Raw genomic sequence first — 18,028 nt, forward strand, 5'->3', positions numbered from 1 at the left:
ACAAAGCAAAAACAGGTTTTTATACATTTTTGCAAATGTATAATATGTTTTTGTTGTTGAAATATCACATTCACATAAGTATTCAGACCCTATAGTCACACCTTTGCCAGCGTTTACAGCATTGAGTCTTCTTGGGTATAACGCTACAAGCTTGGCACACCTATATTTGGGGAGTTTCTCCCATTCTTCTCTGTAGATCCTCTCAAGCTCTGTCAGGAAGGATGGGGAGCAGTACATTCAACCAGCCTCACAACCGCACGCCACGTATAACCATGCCAACCCAGGACCTCCACATCCGGCTTCTTCCCTGCGGGATCATCTGAAGAGGGGGAGGGGGGGTGCTGAGGAGAATTTCTGTCTGAAATAAACCCCTTTTGTGGTGAAAAACTCATTCTGATTGGCTTGGCCTGGCTCCCCAGTGTGTGGTCCTGTCTCCCCAGCTATGCCCTCCCAGGCCCATGGCTGCACCCCTGCCCAGTCATGTGAAATCCATAGATTAGTCCCTAATGAATTTATTTCAATTGACTGATTTCCTTGTATGAACTGTTATTCAGTAAAATCTTTGAAATTGTTTGCTGTGTGGGCGTAGTGCATAAAATTAGTCTGTCCTCGGTTGCACTCACTACAGAGTTCCAAACTGCCTCTGGAAGCAACGTCACTACAATAACTGTTCGTTGGGAGCTTCATGAAATGGGTTTCCATGGCCGAGCAGTCACACACAACCCTAAGATCACCACGCGCAATGTCAAGCATCGGCTGGAGTGGTGTAAAGCTCGCCGCCATTGGACTCTGGAGCATTGGAAGCATGTTCTCTGGAGTGGTGAATCAAGCTTCACCATCTGGCAGTCCGATGGATGAATCTGGGTTTGGCGGATGCCAGGAGAATGCTACCTGCCCGAATGCATAGTGCCAACTGTAAAGTTTGGTGGAGGAGGAATAAAGGTCTGGGGCTGTTTTTCATGGTTTGGACTAGGCCCCTTAGTTCCAATGATATTCTAGACGATCTGTGCTTCCAACTTTGTGGCAACAGTTTGGGGAAGGCCCTTTCCTGTTTCAGCATGACAGTGCCCCCGTGCACAAAGCGAGGTCTACACAGAAATAGTTTGTCGAGATCGGTGTGGAAGAACTTGACTGGCCTGCACAGAGCCATCACCTCAACCCCTTCGAACACCCTTTGGGATGAATTGGTCAACTGCGAGTCAGGCCTAATCGCCAAACATCAGTGCCCGACCTCACTAATGCCCTTGCTCCGCAAGTCCCCGCAGCAAATGCCACTTAGCAGCCCAGGTTCAGTCAGTGGTAAGAGAAATATTAGGCTTAGTCAACCTGCTGGATATCAGCACACCAAAGTGGCAGAATATATTAATGAACGACGACTGAAGTTGAGACACCAAGATAAATAAATAATTTAAGAACTTTGTTATATAATGACCTTATTAGGGAGGTAGACAGTTTATGCTCAGTGGAGAAACTGAAAAACTGGAAAAGTAAAATACCTCGATGGAGGATAATTTAGTGAGTTTCCTTTGATGTGTTGTGTCCTGGCTTATATATGTGTATTAACAGACTGTAAACAAGAGGGTGGTGCGGTCTGCACAACGCATCACACCTACAGCACCTGATGTCACAGGAAGGACAGAAAGATCATTAAGGACAACAACCACCCACGTTTACGGATTCAGGGTTGTACATGGTAAGTTCCTTGATAATTTGTGTGAGATTGAGGGCATCTGTCTTAGATTGTAGGATGGCCGGGGTGTTAAGCATATCCCAGTTTAGGTCACCTAACAGTACGAACTCTGAAGATGGATGGGGGGCAATTCATTCAAATATGGTGTCCAGGGCACAGCTGGGGGCTGAGGGGGGTCTATAACAAGCGGCAACGGTGAGAGACTTATTTCTGGAAAGGTGGATTTTTAAAAGTAGAAGCTCGAACTGTTTGGGCACAGACCTGGATAGCATGACAGAACTCTGCAGGCTGTCTGCAGTAGATTGCAACTCCGCCCCCTTTGGCAGTTCTATCTTGTCGGAAAATGTTGTAGTTTCGGAATTTTTGGTGGCCTTCCTAAGACAGGATTCAGACACGGCTAGGACATCAGGGTTGGCGGAGTGTGCTAAAGCATTGAAGAAAACAAACTTAGGGAGGAGGCTTCTAATGTTAACATGCATGAAACCAAGGCTTTTACGGTTACTGAAGTCAACAAATGAGAGCGCCTGGGGAATGGGTGTAGTGCTGGGGGCTACAGGGCCTGGGTTAACCTCTACATCACCAGAGGAACAGAGGAGGAGTAGGATAAGGGTACGGCTAAAGGCTATAAGAACTGGTCGTCTTGTGCGTTGGGAACAGAGAAAGAAGCAGATATCTGGGCGTGGTAGAATAGATTCAGGGCATAATGTACAGACAAGGGGATGTGAGTACAGTGGAGGTCAACCTAGGCACTGAGTGATGATTAGAGAGGTTGTGTCTCTGGAGGCACCAGTTAAGCCAGGTGAGGTCTCCGCATGTGTGGGGGGTGGGACAAAAGAGCTATCTAAGACATATTGAGCGGGCCTGGGGGCTCTACAGTGAAATAAAACAATAATAACTAACCGAAACAGCAGGTGCACCAAGGTGCATCAAAGCTGGGACCGAGCGACTGAAAAAATCTCAAGGCCATCAGACTGTTAAACAGCCATCATTAACACAGTCAGACTGCTGCCAACATACAGACTTGAAATCATTGGCCACTTATAAATGGATTCCCCGTCACTTCAATAATGCCACTTTAACAATGTTTAAATATCTTGTATTACTCATTCCATATGTATATACTGTATTTTATACCATCTATTGCATCTTGCCTATGCTGCTCGGTCATCGCTCATCCATATACAGTGGGCTCCAAAATTACTGGCACCCCTGACTGGCAATGCACAAACAATACTTAAACGGCAGGTAGCTTAATGGTAAGAGTGTTGGACTAGTAACCGGAAGGTTGCTAGATCGAATCCCCGAGCTGACAAGGTAAACATCTGTCGTTCTGCCCCTGAACAAGGCAGTTACCCCACTGTTCCTAGGCCGTCATTGTAAATAAGAATTTGTTCTTAACTGATTTGCCTAGTTAAATAAAGGTAAAACAAAAAATATATATACATATATTTTAGATGAACTCAAAATACCAACATGTGAGAAATACAGTACTTTATTAATGCTTTAAATGGATCCACCAAAATCATTTATTGATTTAATTAAAAATCAATGTCCTCCAAATCAAGGTTTCACAATTAATGGCACCCTTAAATATTATTGTAAATAACCAGGAATTAAATTCCACTTATTTAAGTTTATCTAAGTGTTAAGGAACTATATTGAGCCATTACATCACTTCCTGTTTCACTAGGGTATCAAAATGAGGTAACATGCATCAATATCCCTTTGTCATCCAACACCATGAAGAAAAGAAAAGAACTGGCAGTTCAAAAGAGACAGATGGTCGTAGACCTTCATAAATCTGGTAACGGCAACAAGAAGATCCACAAACGATTGAATATACCACTGAGCACTGTCAGGGCAATTATTTAAAAATTCAAAAGATACAGAATAGCTGAAAACCTCAAGGGTAGAGGACGCAAATGCATTTTGCCCCCCAGGATAGGGAGGAGGATTGTGGGAGAAGCAACAAAAAACCCAAGAATCACTGTGACAGATTTGCAGGCCTTGGTGGCGTCTTGGGGTCACCAGGTTTAAAAAAGCACCATCAGACGCCTCCTCCACAACCACAGGCGCTTTGGAAGGGTTGCCAGAAGAAAGCCCTTTCTGACCCCAAGACACAGATGCAAACGCTTGGAGTTTGCCAAACGTCATTTAAATTATGACTGGAAGAAGGTGCTCTGGTCAGATGAGACCAAAATTGAACGTTTTGGTCAGATACAGCATCGGCATGTTTGGCGTCGAAACAGAGATGTATACAAGGAGAGGCACCTCATACCCATGGTGAAATATGTTGGTGGGTCAGTGATGTTTTGGTTCTGTTTTAATTCCAGAGATCCAGGGGCACTGGTTAAGATTGATGGCATAATGAATTCCACCAAGTATCACGTAATTTTGACTGACAATCTGGTTGCCTCTGCCAGAAGGCTGGGACTTGGCCGTATGTGGACTTTCCAACAAGACAATGACCCAAAACATACCTCAAGATCCACACAGAAATGGTTCTGTGACAACAAAATCAATGTTCTGCCATGGCCATGTCAGTCGCCGGACCTCCATCCAATTGAAATCCTCTGGGCTGAGTTGAAGAGGGCAGTTGATAAGCGCAAACCCAAGAATGTGAAGGATCTTGAAAGGATCTGCATAGAGGAATGGTCCAAAATCCCTCCAAATGTGTTCCTTAACTTTGTCAAACATTACAGGAAAAGACCATGCTGTTATCCTTGCCAGAGGTGGTTGCAGTACTAAATGAGGAGTGCCAATAATTATGAAACCTTGATTTTGGTCAAATGTATTTTGTATTAAATAATTTTATGATTTTGGTGGGTTCCATTGAAACATTAATAAAGTACAGTATTTCTCACATGTTCGTATTTTGAGTTTCTCTCTATAATTATATTGTTTCTATTTTTTAAAGTATTGTTTGTGCATTGCCAGTCAGGGGTGCCAGTAATTTTGGAGCCCACTGTATTTATATGTATGTATTCTTATTCCACTCCTTTACTTAGATTTGTGTGTATTAGGTAGTTGTTGTGGAATAGTTAGAATACTTATTACAGTGCCTTGCAAAAGTATTCACCCCCCTTGGCATTTTTCCAATTTTCTTTCATTACAACCTGTAATTTAAATGGATTTTTATTTGGATTTCATGTAATGGACATACACAAAATAGTCCAAATTGGTTTAGTGAAATGAAAAAAATAACATGTTTCAAAGAATTCTGCAAAATAAAAATGGAAAGGTTGTGCGTGTATATGTATTCACCCCCTTTGCTATGAAGCTCCTAAATAAGATCTGGTGCAACCAATTACCTCCAGAAGTCACATCATTTGTTAAATAAAGTCCACCTGTGTGCAATCTAAGTGTCACATGAACTGTCACATGATCTCAGTATATATACACCTGTTCTGAAAGGCCCCAGCCTGCAACACCACTAAGCAAGGGGCACCACCAAACAGCTCAGGGACAAAGTTGTGGAGATGTACAGATCAAGGTTGGGTTATAAAAAATATCTGAAACTTTGAACATCCCATGGAGCACCATTAAATCCATTATTAAAAAATGGAAGAATATGGCACCACAACAAACCAGCCAAGAGAAGGCCGCCCACCAAAACTCACAGACCAGGCAAGGAGGGCATTAATCAGAGAGGCAACAAAGAGACCAAAGATTATTATTATTTTTTTTTTTTTTTTGTCATTTAGCAGACGCTCTTATCCAGAGCGACTTACAGTAGTGAATGCATACATTTTTTTTTTTTTCCCCTGTGCTGGCCCCCCGTGGGAATTGAACCCACAACCCTGGCATTGCAAACACCATGCTCTACCAACTGAGCTACAGGGATAACCCTGAAGGAGCTGCAAAGCTCCACAGCAGAGATTGGAGTATCTGTCCATAGGACCACTTTAAGCTGTACACTCCACAGAGCTGGTCTTTATGGAAGAGTGGCCAGAAAAAAGACATTGCTTAAAGAAAAAAATTATCAAACACGTTTGTTGTTCGCCAAAAGGCATGTGGGAGACTCCCAACAAATATGGAAGAAGGTACTCTGGTCAGATGAGACTAAAATGTCTGGAGCAAACCCAACACCTCTCATCACCCCGAGAATACCATCCCCACAGAGAAGCATGGTGGTGACAGCATCATGCTGTGGGGATGGTTTTCATCGGCAGAGACTGGGAAACTGGTCAGAATTGAAGGAATGATAAATGGCACTAAATACAGAAAAATTCTTGAGGGAAACCTGTTTCAGTCTTCAAGAGATTTGAGACTGGGACAGAGGTTCACCTTCCAGCAGGACAATGACCCTAAGCATACTGCTAAAGCAACACTCGAGTGGTTTAATGGGAAACATTTAAATGACTTGGAATGGCCTAGTCAAAGCCAATTGAGAATCTGTGGTATGACTTAAAGATTGCTGTACACCAGAGGAACTCATCCAACTTGAAGGAGCTGGAGCAGTTTTGCCTTGAAGAATGGGCAAAAATCCCAGTGGCTAGATGGGCCAAGCTTATAGAGACATACCCCAAGAGACTCGCAGCTATAATTGCTGAAAACGTGGCTCTACAAAGTATTGACTGGGGGGGGGGGAATAGTTATGCATGCTCAAGTTTTCATTTTTTTGTCTTATTTCTTGTTTGTTTCACAATAAAAAATATTTTGCTTCCTCACAGTGGTGGGCATGTTGTGTAAATGAAATGATACAACCCCTCCAAATACATTTTAATTCCAGGTTGTAAGGCAACAAAATAGGAAAAATGCCAAGGTCTCCACTCCACTATTGCTCCACTGTTGGAAGTAGAAGCACAAGCATTTCACTACACTCGCAATAACAACTGCTAACCATGTGTATGTGACCAATACAATTTGACTTGATTTGACAAGGAGGTCATCAAACTGTCAGATAGAAGGGAAGTTATCACATCCCAGGTATGTGTGTTTCTCAAATTGAATCAGAGATAGAGGAACACCAAATGGAATCTCAAGATATCACAAATAGGGAGAGAGGTTTTCCTCTCAGAGCGGAAGCAGTAGAGAGAGGAGGGGTTAGCATTGTGGGATGGCCAAACACACACCTGTCTGTCGTCTGGTTCGTCCATGCTGTAATGTTCTCCGTCTGGCCCCTCACTAGTTTCGTCTCCCAACAAGAAGCCCAGGCGCGTCATCAATGTGTTGGCTGCCTCATCCACCGACGGAGGGGGCCCCAGCTCCCCGCTTGACTCCCCTACAGAGAGAGAGGCGAGAGAGTTGGGGGAAAGTGACAAAGAGAGAGAGAGAGGGGGCGGTGGAAGAGGAAGAGAGAGAAAGACAGAGAGAAGGAGTGGAGAAAGAAGTGTGTTTGTGAGTGAGTGTAAAACAAGTAAAACAGAGTCTCTTGACCTGGAAGGCAACCACACCTTGGATAGACTATAGAAGGAGCAGTCTAGCACATGAAAATTAAAAGATTCACATCAAAGCGGAGGAACAAACTGCTGGATAAATGTTCCTAACCTGTTCAAGCCCCAACTCAGAAAAATGTGCAACACCTGAACATGTTAGCTACATATTCTCCTGCTGAAAAATGTTCAGTACAAATCACAAAATCACAAAGAGAATACAAACGCGAGAAGGCATATAGTAGAGTAGAGTAGAAACCTAATAGAGTAGAAAAAAGAAACAGTCTCTACCTGAACCACCCCTGAGAGAAGAACTGTGCATCAGAGGTAAATTCTCCTGAGATTGAGACTGAACTGGACACACTGGCGTTGAGACAGCCAACCCCTTCTAGCCATGACATGACATGCCTGTAAAGATTCCTCCACACACACAACTGTTCCCATCCCACACAGTCAGCGTTGTGTTTGGATGAGGTAAGTGAATACGCCCCTCACCTGTGTGAGGGCAGGGTGTGTGTATGTGTACGTGTCTGTGTGTGTGTTTGTAAGAGAGAGAGCAATAGAGGGAGAGAGAGAGAGAGAGAGAGCGATAGAGAGAGATAGATAGAGGGAGAGAGAGAGAGCGATAGAGAGAGATAGATAGATAGAGGGAGAGAGAGTGATAGAGGGAGAGCAAGAGAGAAATAATAGATGTGAATCACTCTACTCACACTGTCTACTGGCATGTACACACCTATATTGGAGAGGGACTGAATATCCTCTGAAACTCTGAAACTATATCATATGATGATAATATAGAAGACACTTCTAGCAATGCTGGAGGTTTCACAGTCCTCATTACTGTTTATATTTCTTGAGATCCTGCTCTGGTCTGGTCATGAGGGCACAATACCAGGATGTTGTTGTTAAACTAATACCTGATACTGCAACTGGTGGACTACTTTGTTATGGGTGGGGTGTTGCTGGGTAACGTGTTGATCTCAGCTGAAGAGCTGGTTTCTCTCTGCTGTGTGTGGTGTATGGGTGTTTGATGTGGTCATGGGAACGTCAAAGAAAGACAGCTGACAGAAGATGATGGTGTTCAACTAAACAGTGGTGAGACACTGTAGATTAGAACAGCTGCTTTCTTTGGGTGTATTCAAAAGGAACCAAACGGAAGCAAACGGGCTGAAACAGGGAGGGACCTACCTCAACTTGTCCAATAAGAAAAACTTGTTTTCATTACTAAATAATTGCACTAATGAATACAACCCAGGTCTCCGACCCTCTCTCCCTACTATCCCTCCCCTCCCCTCTCTCTGACTGACTGGTCAGACCAGACCGACAGGTAAACAGACCTTAGAGGTTTAGACCATTAGACCAAGGTGAAAGGGTGCCATTGGGATGGTGTTTACTATGTAATTCATGCATTCTACATAAACAACAATGCACTCACAGGCGACTGCAGTAATCACACTACACATTATATGACCCTCAGAACTCAGACACAGTAAAGTGGTCCTTACAAACATGCCCTTAGCCCTCAGTGGAACTCCAAGCATTCCTCCTTGTCTGTAAGACATCAATCAGTCTACACTCCTCCTACAGAATTTGAATATATAGCAAGCGCTTGTGTGTTTGCCCCCTCTCCCTCTCTTAGTCCCCTTCACTCAGATTCCTGGGGAGAGACAGAGGGTTGCCATGGCAACTATCTGGCGGCGTGGCGGGCAGCGAGGAGCAATGTGTTCCTGTGCAGACGGCCAGGCGCATCGGTTTCTCTCCCGGCCGTCCACGGAATTAACGTGGTCCACACACACCAACACAGTCGTATTCCCCCCCCAGGAGGCTTAAAAGGTTTGGCATGGGCCCTCAGATCCTCAAAAAGCTGCACCACTGAGAGCATCTTGACTTGCTGCATCACTGCTTGGTATGGCAACTGCTTGGCATCTGACTGCACGGCGCTACAGAGGGTAGTCTGTACGGCCCAGTGCATCACTGGGGCCGAGCTCCCTGCCATCCAGGACCTCTATATAGGACCTCAGTGTCAGAGGAAGGCCCTAAAATTTGTCAAAAGACTCCATCCACCCAAGATATATACTGTTCTCTCCACTACGGTACCAGTGCAACAAGTCTGGAACCAACAGGACCCTGAACAGCTTCTACCCCCAAGCCGTAAGACTGCTATATAGTTAACCCAATAACTACTCAGACTATCTGCATATACCCACTTTTGCAATAACTCTTTTGACTCATCACATAAGCTGCTACTGTCTATTATATATCCTGTTGTCCAGTCACTTTACCCCTACTACCTACAGTGCATTCGGAAAGTATTCAGACCCCTTTACTTTTTCCACATTTTGTTCCTTTACAGCCTTATTCTAAAAATGATTAAATTGAAAATGTTCCTCATTAACCTACACACGATGACCCATTATGACAAAGCGAAAATAGGTTTTTAGAAATGTTCGCAAATGTATATTTAAACAAAACGGAAATACTTTATTTACATAAGTATTCAGACCCTTTGCCATGAGACTCGAAATTGAGCTCAGGTGCATCCTGTTTCCATTGATCATCCTTGAGATGGTACAAAAAAATGTCTGCAGCATTGAAGGTCGCCAAGAACACAGTGGCCTCCATCATTCTTAAATTGAAGAACTTCGGAACCGCCAAGACTCTTCCTAGAGCTGGACGCCTGGCCAAACTGAACAATCGGGGGAGAAGGGCCTTGGTAGAGTGGCCAGAGTGAAGCCCCTCCTCAGTAAAAGGCACATGATAACCCGCTTGGAGTTTGTCAAAAGGCACCTAAAGGTCTCTCAGACCATGAGAAACAACAACAACTCTTTGGCCAGAATGCCAAGCATCACGTCTGGAGGAAACCTGGAACCATCCCTACGGTGAAGCATGGTGGTGGCAGCATCATGCTGTGGGGATGTTTTTCAGCAGCAGGGACTGGGAAACTAGTCAGGATCGAGGGAAAGATGAACAGAGCAAAGTACAGAGAGATCCTTGATGAAAACCTGCTCCAGAGCACTCAGTACCTCAGACTGGTGCGAAGGTTCACCTTCCAACAGGACAACGACCCTAAGCACACAGCCAAGACAACGCAGGAGTGGCTTCGGGACAAGTCTCTGACTGTCCTTGAGTGGCCCAGCCAGAGCCCGGACTTGAATCCGATCTAACATCTCTGGTGAGACCTGAAAATAGCTGTGCAGCGACGCTCCCCATCCAACCGGACAGAGGAGACAATCTGCACAGGAGAATGGTAGAAACTCCCCAAATACAGGTGTGCCAAGCTTGTAGCGTCATACCCAAGAAGCCTCGAGGCTGTAATCGCTGCCAATGGTGCTTCAACAAAGTACTGAGTAAAGGGTCTGAATACTTAAGTAAAAGTGATATTTCAGTATTTTAATGTCTAAAAACCTGTTTTTGCTTTGTCATAAGGGGGTATTGTGTGTAGACTGACGAGGGGGAAAAAACGATTTAATCAATTTTAGAATAAGGCTGTAATGTAACAAAATGTGGAAAAAGTCAAGGGGTCTGAATACTTTCTGAATACACTGTATATGTCTACCTAAATTACCTCATACCCCTGCACATCAACTCGGTACTGGTCAGGGTCAATTCAGGAAGTACACTGAAATTCCAATGGCAATTATCCTCAATGCTTTTCAATTACGAAAATGTGTCATTGGAATTTGGTTTACTTTCTGAATTGACTGGAATTTAAATGGAATTGACTCCAGCCCTGGTACCCCATGAATATAGCCAAGTTATCACTACTCATTGTGTATTGATTCCATGTGTTATTATTTTTCTATTTTTCTCTCTGCATTGTTGGGAAGGGCCCATAAGTAAGCATTTCACTCTTGGTCTACAACTGTTGTTTACGAAGCATGTGACAAATACAATTTGACTTGATTTTTGGATCTGCCTGCCTCGTGCCGAAGGAGGAGAGATCAGCTGTCCATGTTGGAGCAGGCATGGGAGGCCCAGCCCTGTACCCCCCATACCACAGCAGATCAGGGGTTACAGGTGAGGTGAGACAGGAGGGTTAAGCCAAGTAATCCCCCACATTCCCCCACAATGAGTTGTACACTGTACAGTAAAATAACAGTGGAGGCTATGCTGATTGGTCGTCCACACACACACACACACACACACACACACACACACACACACACACACACACACACACACACACACACACACACACACACACACACACACACACACACACACACACACACACACACACACACAGAGGCAGAGCGGGAACTATGGTCTAGTATTCTGTCCTAGGATCAGATGTTAAACTTATAATCAGGCTGTTACACGTTCCCTAAGACCTCTTGATAAAAGCTAACGCGTCTGCCATTCGTTCCATGTGGGAGGCCAAAGCTCATCTTTTCTTGGCTTTTCCCTACTGAGCAGAATTCCTGTTCAAATCAATCCATACTACTCTCACACAGTACTAACAGCATGCCTTCGTCACATTTAACTGACTACTACCAGACAGTCTTTTCTTGTTGATACAGATTATGTCGCAGATTCAACGCGACATCAAGCTCTTCACTACATTAGAGTGCAGATATCAGAATGTACTTAACACACGCATAGAGCGAAGGTTTTGGAGATACTGGCAGGTGAAGACGGCGTGAAGTGCTCTGTCTGTCATATTGAGACGACTATCGAACTTTTCTTCACGTCTCCATCCATTGATTAGTGTTCTTCTGAGTCAAATCCATATAGGCAGATTGTATCCCAACACAAATGTCAGGAGATATTACCAAGCTACATGGCGCTATTCTCAATGACTGCACTTAGAGACCAGATTGCAGGAAAGATGAAAAAATCGATACAGAAAAAAACACATTTGAATTGATTTGTTCTATCCTTGATTGACCCAAGGTGATGTTTTCCTCCCGTGGTGGGACAGAGGGGGATGGAGGGATGGATTGGGGAGGGATGGAGAGAGGGAACTGGACTCTCTGCAGGGCTACAGATGAAAGGTCCGCTGTGATCTAAACAGAAACCAAAGACGAGGTGTGGGAGTGGAGTGAGGGAGCGAGCGAGGGAGAGAGGTAGAGAGAGGGAGCGAGGGGGAGTGGTAGACGTAGAGAGAGAGGTAGAGAGGTAAAGAGAGAGGGAGCGAGGGGGTGGTAGACGTAGAGAGAGAGGTAAAGAGAGAGGAAGCGAGGGAGAGGATTAGATAGTGACAGCGAACTAGAAAGGCTGAACGGGGGAGCGTCAAGAAAGCAATTCAACTAATGACCTCAGCGATGTGCAGTTCCTGTAAAATATGCAGTGAAAGACAGAACCAAACACTGCTTAGCTCTGACAAACACATTCAATCTGCACTCACTCACATGCAGATAGACGGACTGACGGACAGACACACAAACAGAGATGGACAGACAGTACTATAAAACATACCAAAGTAAAAACATTGAAAAACAAACAAGGCCATAGCTGTGGGGACTTGAGGAGCATAGCAGACTTACCGGGGCAGTATGTATCCAGGCCGTGGTTCTTGGCAGTGCAGGAGGTGTGTGTAGGGGAGCCAAGCTCTGATTGTGGAATGCGAGGGCTCTCCACAAATTTTGCTTTCCGCAGGGGGGCTGGGAGCAGAATGCACACACACACACACACACACAGACACACACACACACACACACACACACACACACACACACACACACACACACACACACACACACACACACATATATATAGAAGGAGACAACACACACACAGAACACCCACATTTAAGAAAAGAGAGGGGGGGAGACAGACGGTGATAGAAGAGAGAGGGGGAGACAGACAGAGAGAGCTTAAGAGATTGCGTCGGCACATTGAAATGACTAACACGCAGCAAAGCTTATCCAAGTCGCTCATTTGAGTTTGGTCACAGGTACAACTTTAGCTCAAGAGAAACAGGATTGTTACAGTGTCATATAGTATACAGAACACCAAGCCAACTTCCTATACATTAGTCCTATACATTATGATACCAAATCCACTAACCACATTCCTTGGGCATTTAAAACTATCGGGAGGTAAAGATGATACTTACAGTATAACATAGAACAGAATGTCAAACATCCTCATAGACTTCTATTGAATAATCATCCTCTCTAAACTTAACAGCACTGACAAATGCAAATGTCACTGTCAGCATGCCTAGTGACGCAATCACAGCAAGAATGCAAATGACATACATCCATTTTGGGAATGTATTCACACCCGACTCCGACAGCCAACCTGTCAACAGATCACTTCCACATAACAGGAAAGGTGTCGAGAATGTTAGAACGTTACAAATTTGGGGGTGGCGGATGTGACAAATCTGTTTGGCTTAGAATAGAATGTAATAGAATAAAATACAACAGAAATAATGAAATAACAGCGGACTTCCTCAAGTGAGGTGTACACTGGATCAGTTTTATAGACGAATGTAATGGCGACACATTCTGAACTTGAATGTTATGCCAGTGTAAAAGACGTCACGCTGCTTGCTTAGCGAGTACCAGTTCCTCCCGATTCAGCCCATACCTGCCGCAAACTCAGAACCCCTGCCTCACAAACACACGTGACCGCCCTCCTCAAGCGTCTTACCCGATCATGTCACCTCAAAAACTAGCTAATGAGGCGACACTTGAGGCTGAGGAGGAAGTTTCACACATCCCTATGTGCTGCACCAGCAATGTTATGATGCAATATCACGCTAGCCAGGGATGTACACGTCACAGGATAACCACTACAGAGATGTCTATCTGTTACACAAATGTATGACAAACTGAACCGTTTGGTTGAGAGACGCCATCTGACGTAAGACAATGCAGTTCAAGAGGAAACTGATCCCCATTCCAAACAGGTGTTAATTTAATAGGCTAGCTTAGCTGGAATCCCATGACATATTCTAAGCAGCTTTTCTCTCGCTCCACTGAGTGTGGGCTCTCACTCCCCTAAATGGCTGGTGTTGGACAATTATGCAAAATAACTCCACCATTCTCAGCCACATATACCTAGCTTATCACATTGTCTGTCTATTACCCAATACCGAAGACTTGGTTCAACAGACACATTTAGGAAAATAGAACTATATGGCATGCCCTTAAGATACTGTGACTGTTCACCCTTTTCTCTGTCATGATAGGTTGAAGCTACTGTCTGTAGTGTACATACAGACAGAGGATATGCCCCAACTGGGCCAGGCTGCATGTCAAGAGGCGGTTGAAACATCTGCCCCTCTGACGATGCCTCACAACAACTGGAGTACAGCAAGAACAACTCAGCACTGTTGAGTTGGCTCAGGGTTCAAGACAGGCGAACACAGAGGGCTGAGGAGTGATAAGAGATACATTATACCAGTCTACTGAATGCCACTGTCAGTGTACAGTACAGTATGGAAGAGGAAGTTGACTAACACGACTCAGTTCCCCAGCAGAACAGAGGAAGTAACAGAGCCAGGCAGCACAGAGCCAGGCAGCACAGAGCCAGGCAGCACAGAGCCAGGCAGCACAGAGGCCACAGTGACAAGAAGCCCTACTGAGTCACAGCCAGGAGAGGACTCAATCACAGAGAAGCCCCTCCAGCACCATGATCTACAATACTATACTATTGAGAACAGTTCTGCATGTAGGGTAGTGTTTAGAGCAATTAATGACTCAGCATTGGGTAGCACACACACCACACACACACACACAGTAGTTTTAAGTTCCTCAGTGTCCAGATCACTGAGGACTTGACATGGACCAACACCACCACCACCACCATTGTCAACAGGGAGAAACAGTGTCTCTACTTCCTAAGGCGGCTGAAGAAATGTGGCATGCCGCCCCAGGTCCTCCCCAAATACTACCTCTGCATCATCGAGAGTGTCCAGACCGGTTGCATCATGGCCTGGTACGGGAATTGCTCCATCCATGACCGCAAGGCCCTCCAGCGGGTGGTGAAGACAGCCCAGTACATCACTAGGGCCGTGTTCCCACCCATCCAGGACATCTACTCGATATCGTGCCTGAGGAAGGCCTGCAGCATAATCAGGGATCCCACACAGCCCAGCCACGAGCTGTTCTCTCCCTTACTGTCAGACAGTATCAGAGCATGAAGTCTGATACCATCAGACTACTGAACACTTGAACTGGACTGACCAACTGCACTGACACTCCGCAGCTTAGCATACATTACCTGACTCACTCACTCACTCACTCACTCACTCACTCACTCACTCACTCACTCACTCACTCACTCACTCACTCACTCACTCACTCACTCACTCACTCACTCACTCACTCACTCAGAGATACAGTTGAAGTCGGAAGTTTACATACATCTTAGACAAAAACATTTAAACTCAGTTTTTCACAATTCCTGACATTTAATCCTAGTAAAAATCCCTGTCTTAGGTCAGTTAGGATAACATCTTTATTTTAAGATTGTGAAATGTCAAAATAATAGTAGAGAGAATGATTTATTTCAGCTTGTATTTCTTTCATCACATTCCCAGTGGGTCAGAAGTTTACATACACTCAATTAGTATTTGGTAGCATTGCCTTTAAATTGTTTAACTTGGGTCAAACGTTTTAGGTAGCCTTCCACAAGCTTCCCACAATAAGTTGGGTGAATTTTGTCCCATTCCTCCTGACAGAGCTGGTGGAACTGAGTCAGGTTTGTAGGCCTCCTTGCTTGCACACACTTTTTCAGTTCTGCCCACAAATTTTCTATAGGATTGAGGTCAAGGCTTTGTGATGGCCACTCCAATACCTTGACTTTGTTGTCCTTGGCCACTTTGCCACAACTTTGGAAGTATGCTTTGGGTCATTGTCCATTTGGAAGACCCATTTGCGACCAAGCTTTAACTTCTGATGTCTTGAGATGTTGCTTCAATATATCCACATAATTTTCCTGCCTCATGATGCCATCGAGTTTGTGAAGTGCACCAGTCCCTCCTGCAGCAAAGCACCCCCACAACATGATGCTGCCACCCCCATGCTTCACGGTTGGGATGGTGCTCTTTGGCTTGCAAGCCTCCCCCTTTTTCCTCCAAACGTAACGATGGTCACTATGGCCAAACAGTTCTATTTTTGTTTCATCAGACCAGAGGACATTTCTACAAAAAGTACGATCTTTGTCCCCATGTGCAGTTGCAAACTGTAGTCTGGCTTATTTATGGCAGTTTTGGAGCAGTGGCTTCTTCCTTGCTGTGTGGCCTTTCAGGTTATGTCGATATAGGACTCGTTTTACTGTGGATATAGATACTTTTGTAACTGTTTCCTCCATCATCTTCACAAGGTCCTTTGCTGTTGTTCTGGGATTGATTAGCACTTTTCGCACCAAAGCACGTTCATCTCTAGGAGACAGAACGCGTCTCCTTCCTGACCTGTATGCCGGCTGCGTGGTCCCATGGTGTTTATACTTGCGTACTATTGTTTGTACAGATTAACATGGTACCTACAGGTGTTTGGAAATTACTCTCAAGGATGAACCGGACTTGTGGAGGTCTACAATTTTTTTTCTGAGGTCTTGGCTGATTTCTTTTGATTTTCCTATGATGTCAAGCAAAGAGGCACTGAGTTTGAAGGTAGGCCTTGAAATACATCCACAGGTACACCTCCAATTGACTCAAATGATGTCAATTAGTCAGAAGTCAGAAGCTAGTCAGAAGCTTCTAAAGCCATGACATCATTTTCTGTCATTTTCCAAGCTGTTTAAAGGCACGGTCAACTTAATGTATGTAAACTTCTGACCAACTGGAATTGTGATACAGTGAATTATAAGTGAAATAATCTGTTTGTAAACACTTGTTGGAAAATGTACTTGTTTCATGCACAAAGTAGATGTCCTAACCGACTTGCCAAAACTATAGTTTGTTAACAAGAAATTTGTGGAGTGGTTGAAAAACAAGTTTTAATGACTCCAACCTAAGTGTATGTAAACTAACTTCCGACTTCAACTGTATACACTCATCCACACACACACACACACTCATCCACACACACACACTCATCCACTCACTCACACACACACACACACACACACACACACACACACACACACACCACACACACACACACACACACACACCACACACACTGCTGCTACCAGACTTGCATTTTTATTGCTAAATAATGCACAATTTAAACACTTGTCCCCCAATCACCCCTTCCCCAAAACAAGTATAAATATTGGCCATTAAATTGTACCTTCCTGTAATATAATTATGCTAAAATATTTATTCTATTCTATTGAGTCATTTATCTTTTGTTCGTATTCTTATCTTTTATTATTTCTTATTGTTTTTGCATTGTCCAGAAGGAACCTTCAAGCAAGCATTTCATTGGACGGTGTATACCATGTGTATCCTGTATATACGACTAATAAAACTTGAAACACGCACAAACACACACAGTCTACATTGAGGATAACCAGATACTAGTAAAAACATATACAGTGTGGGAAACCTACACTAGCAGCAGTGTAATCCCTGGGACTGCAGCTCTCCTACAGTACAGCAGTACAGGCTCCGTGTGGCAGCTAGGAAGGCCCTTACCAGCCAGGCAGAGTGACGGCATGATGGATGGCAGTAGGCAAATCCACTCGGCAAATGAGCTTATAAATATCTATATGCGGATGCAGGTAGCTGTGCACTATATATTTGAGACAGTCTCTGTGAGTAGCGTGTGTGTGGGAATGTGGTAGTGTGGTAGTGTGTAGTGTGTGTGTGAGAATGTGGTTGTGTGGTAGTGTGTAGTGTGTGTGAGAGAATGTGGTAGTGTGGTAGTGTGTAGTGTGTGTGAGAGAATGTGGTAGTGTGGTAGTGTGTAGTGTGTGTGTGAGAATGTGGGACTGTGTAGTGTGTGAGAATGTGGTAGCGTGTAGTGTGTGTGTGAGAATGTGGTAGTGTGTAGTGTGTGTGTGAGAATGTGGTAGTGTGGTGGTGTGTAGTGTGTGTGAGAATGTGGTAATGTGGTGGTGT

General features: G+C 44.4%; 1 protein-coding gene across 6 annotated transcripts in view; it reads right to left on the bottom strand.

Annotated features, from left to right (window-relative positions):
- The window catches only part of tanc2b (tetratricopeptide repeat, ankyrin repeat and coiled-coil containing 2b), a 251,693-nt gene that overhangs the window by 44,645 nt on the left and 189,020 nt on the right, over positions 1–18,028 (bottom strand). For 4 of the 6 annotated variants that reach the window (XM_014179853.3, XM_014179852.3, XM_082970515.1 and 1 more), the window contains 2 exons: positions 12,552–12,668; positions 6,766–6,914 (listed from right to left, as the gene is read on the bottom strand). In XM_014179853.3, coding sequence (XP_014035328.1) covers positions 6,766–6,914; positions 12,552–12,668 — 266 coding nt within the window. Of the gene's footprint in view, positions 1–6,765; positions 6,915–7,356; positions 7,533–12,551; positions 12,669–18,028 lie in introns of those variants that run through there. The other 2 variants (XM_014179860.3, XM_014179855.3) reach the window with 2 other exon arrangements.

This window comes from Salmo salar, chromosome 28 (genome assembly GCF_965601325.2).
Source record: "Salmo salar chromosome 28, fSalSal1, whole genome shotgun sequence".
Taxonomy (NCBI): Eukaryota; Metazoa; Chordata; class Actinopteri; order Salmoniformes; family Salmonidae; genus Salmo; species Salmo salar.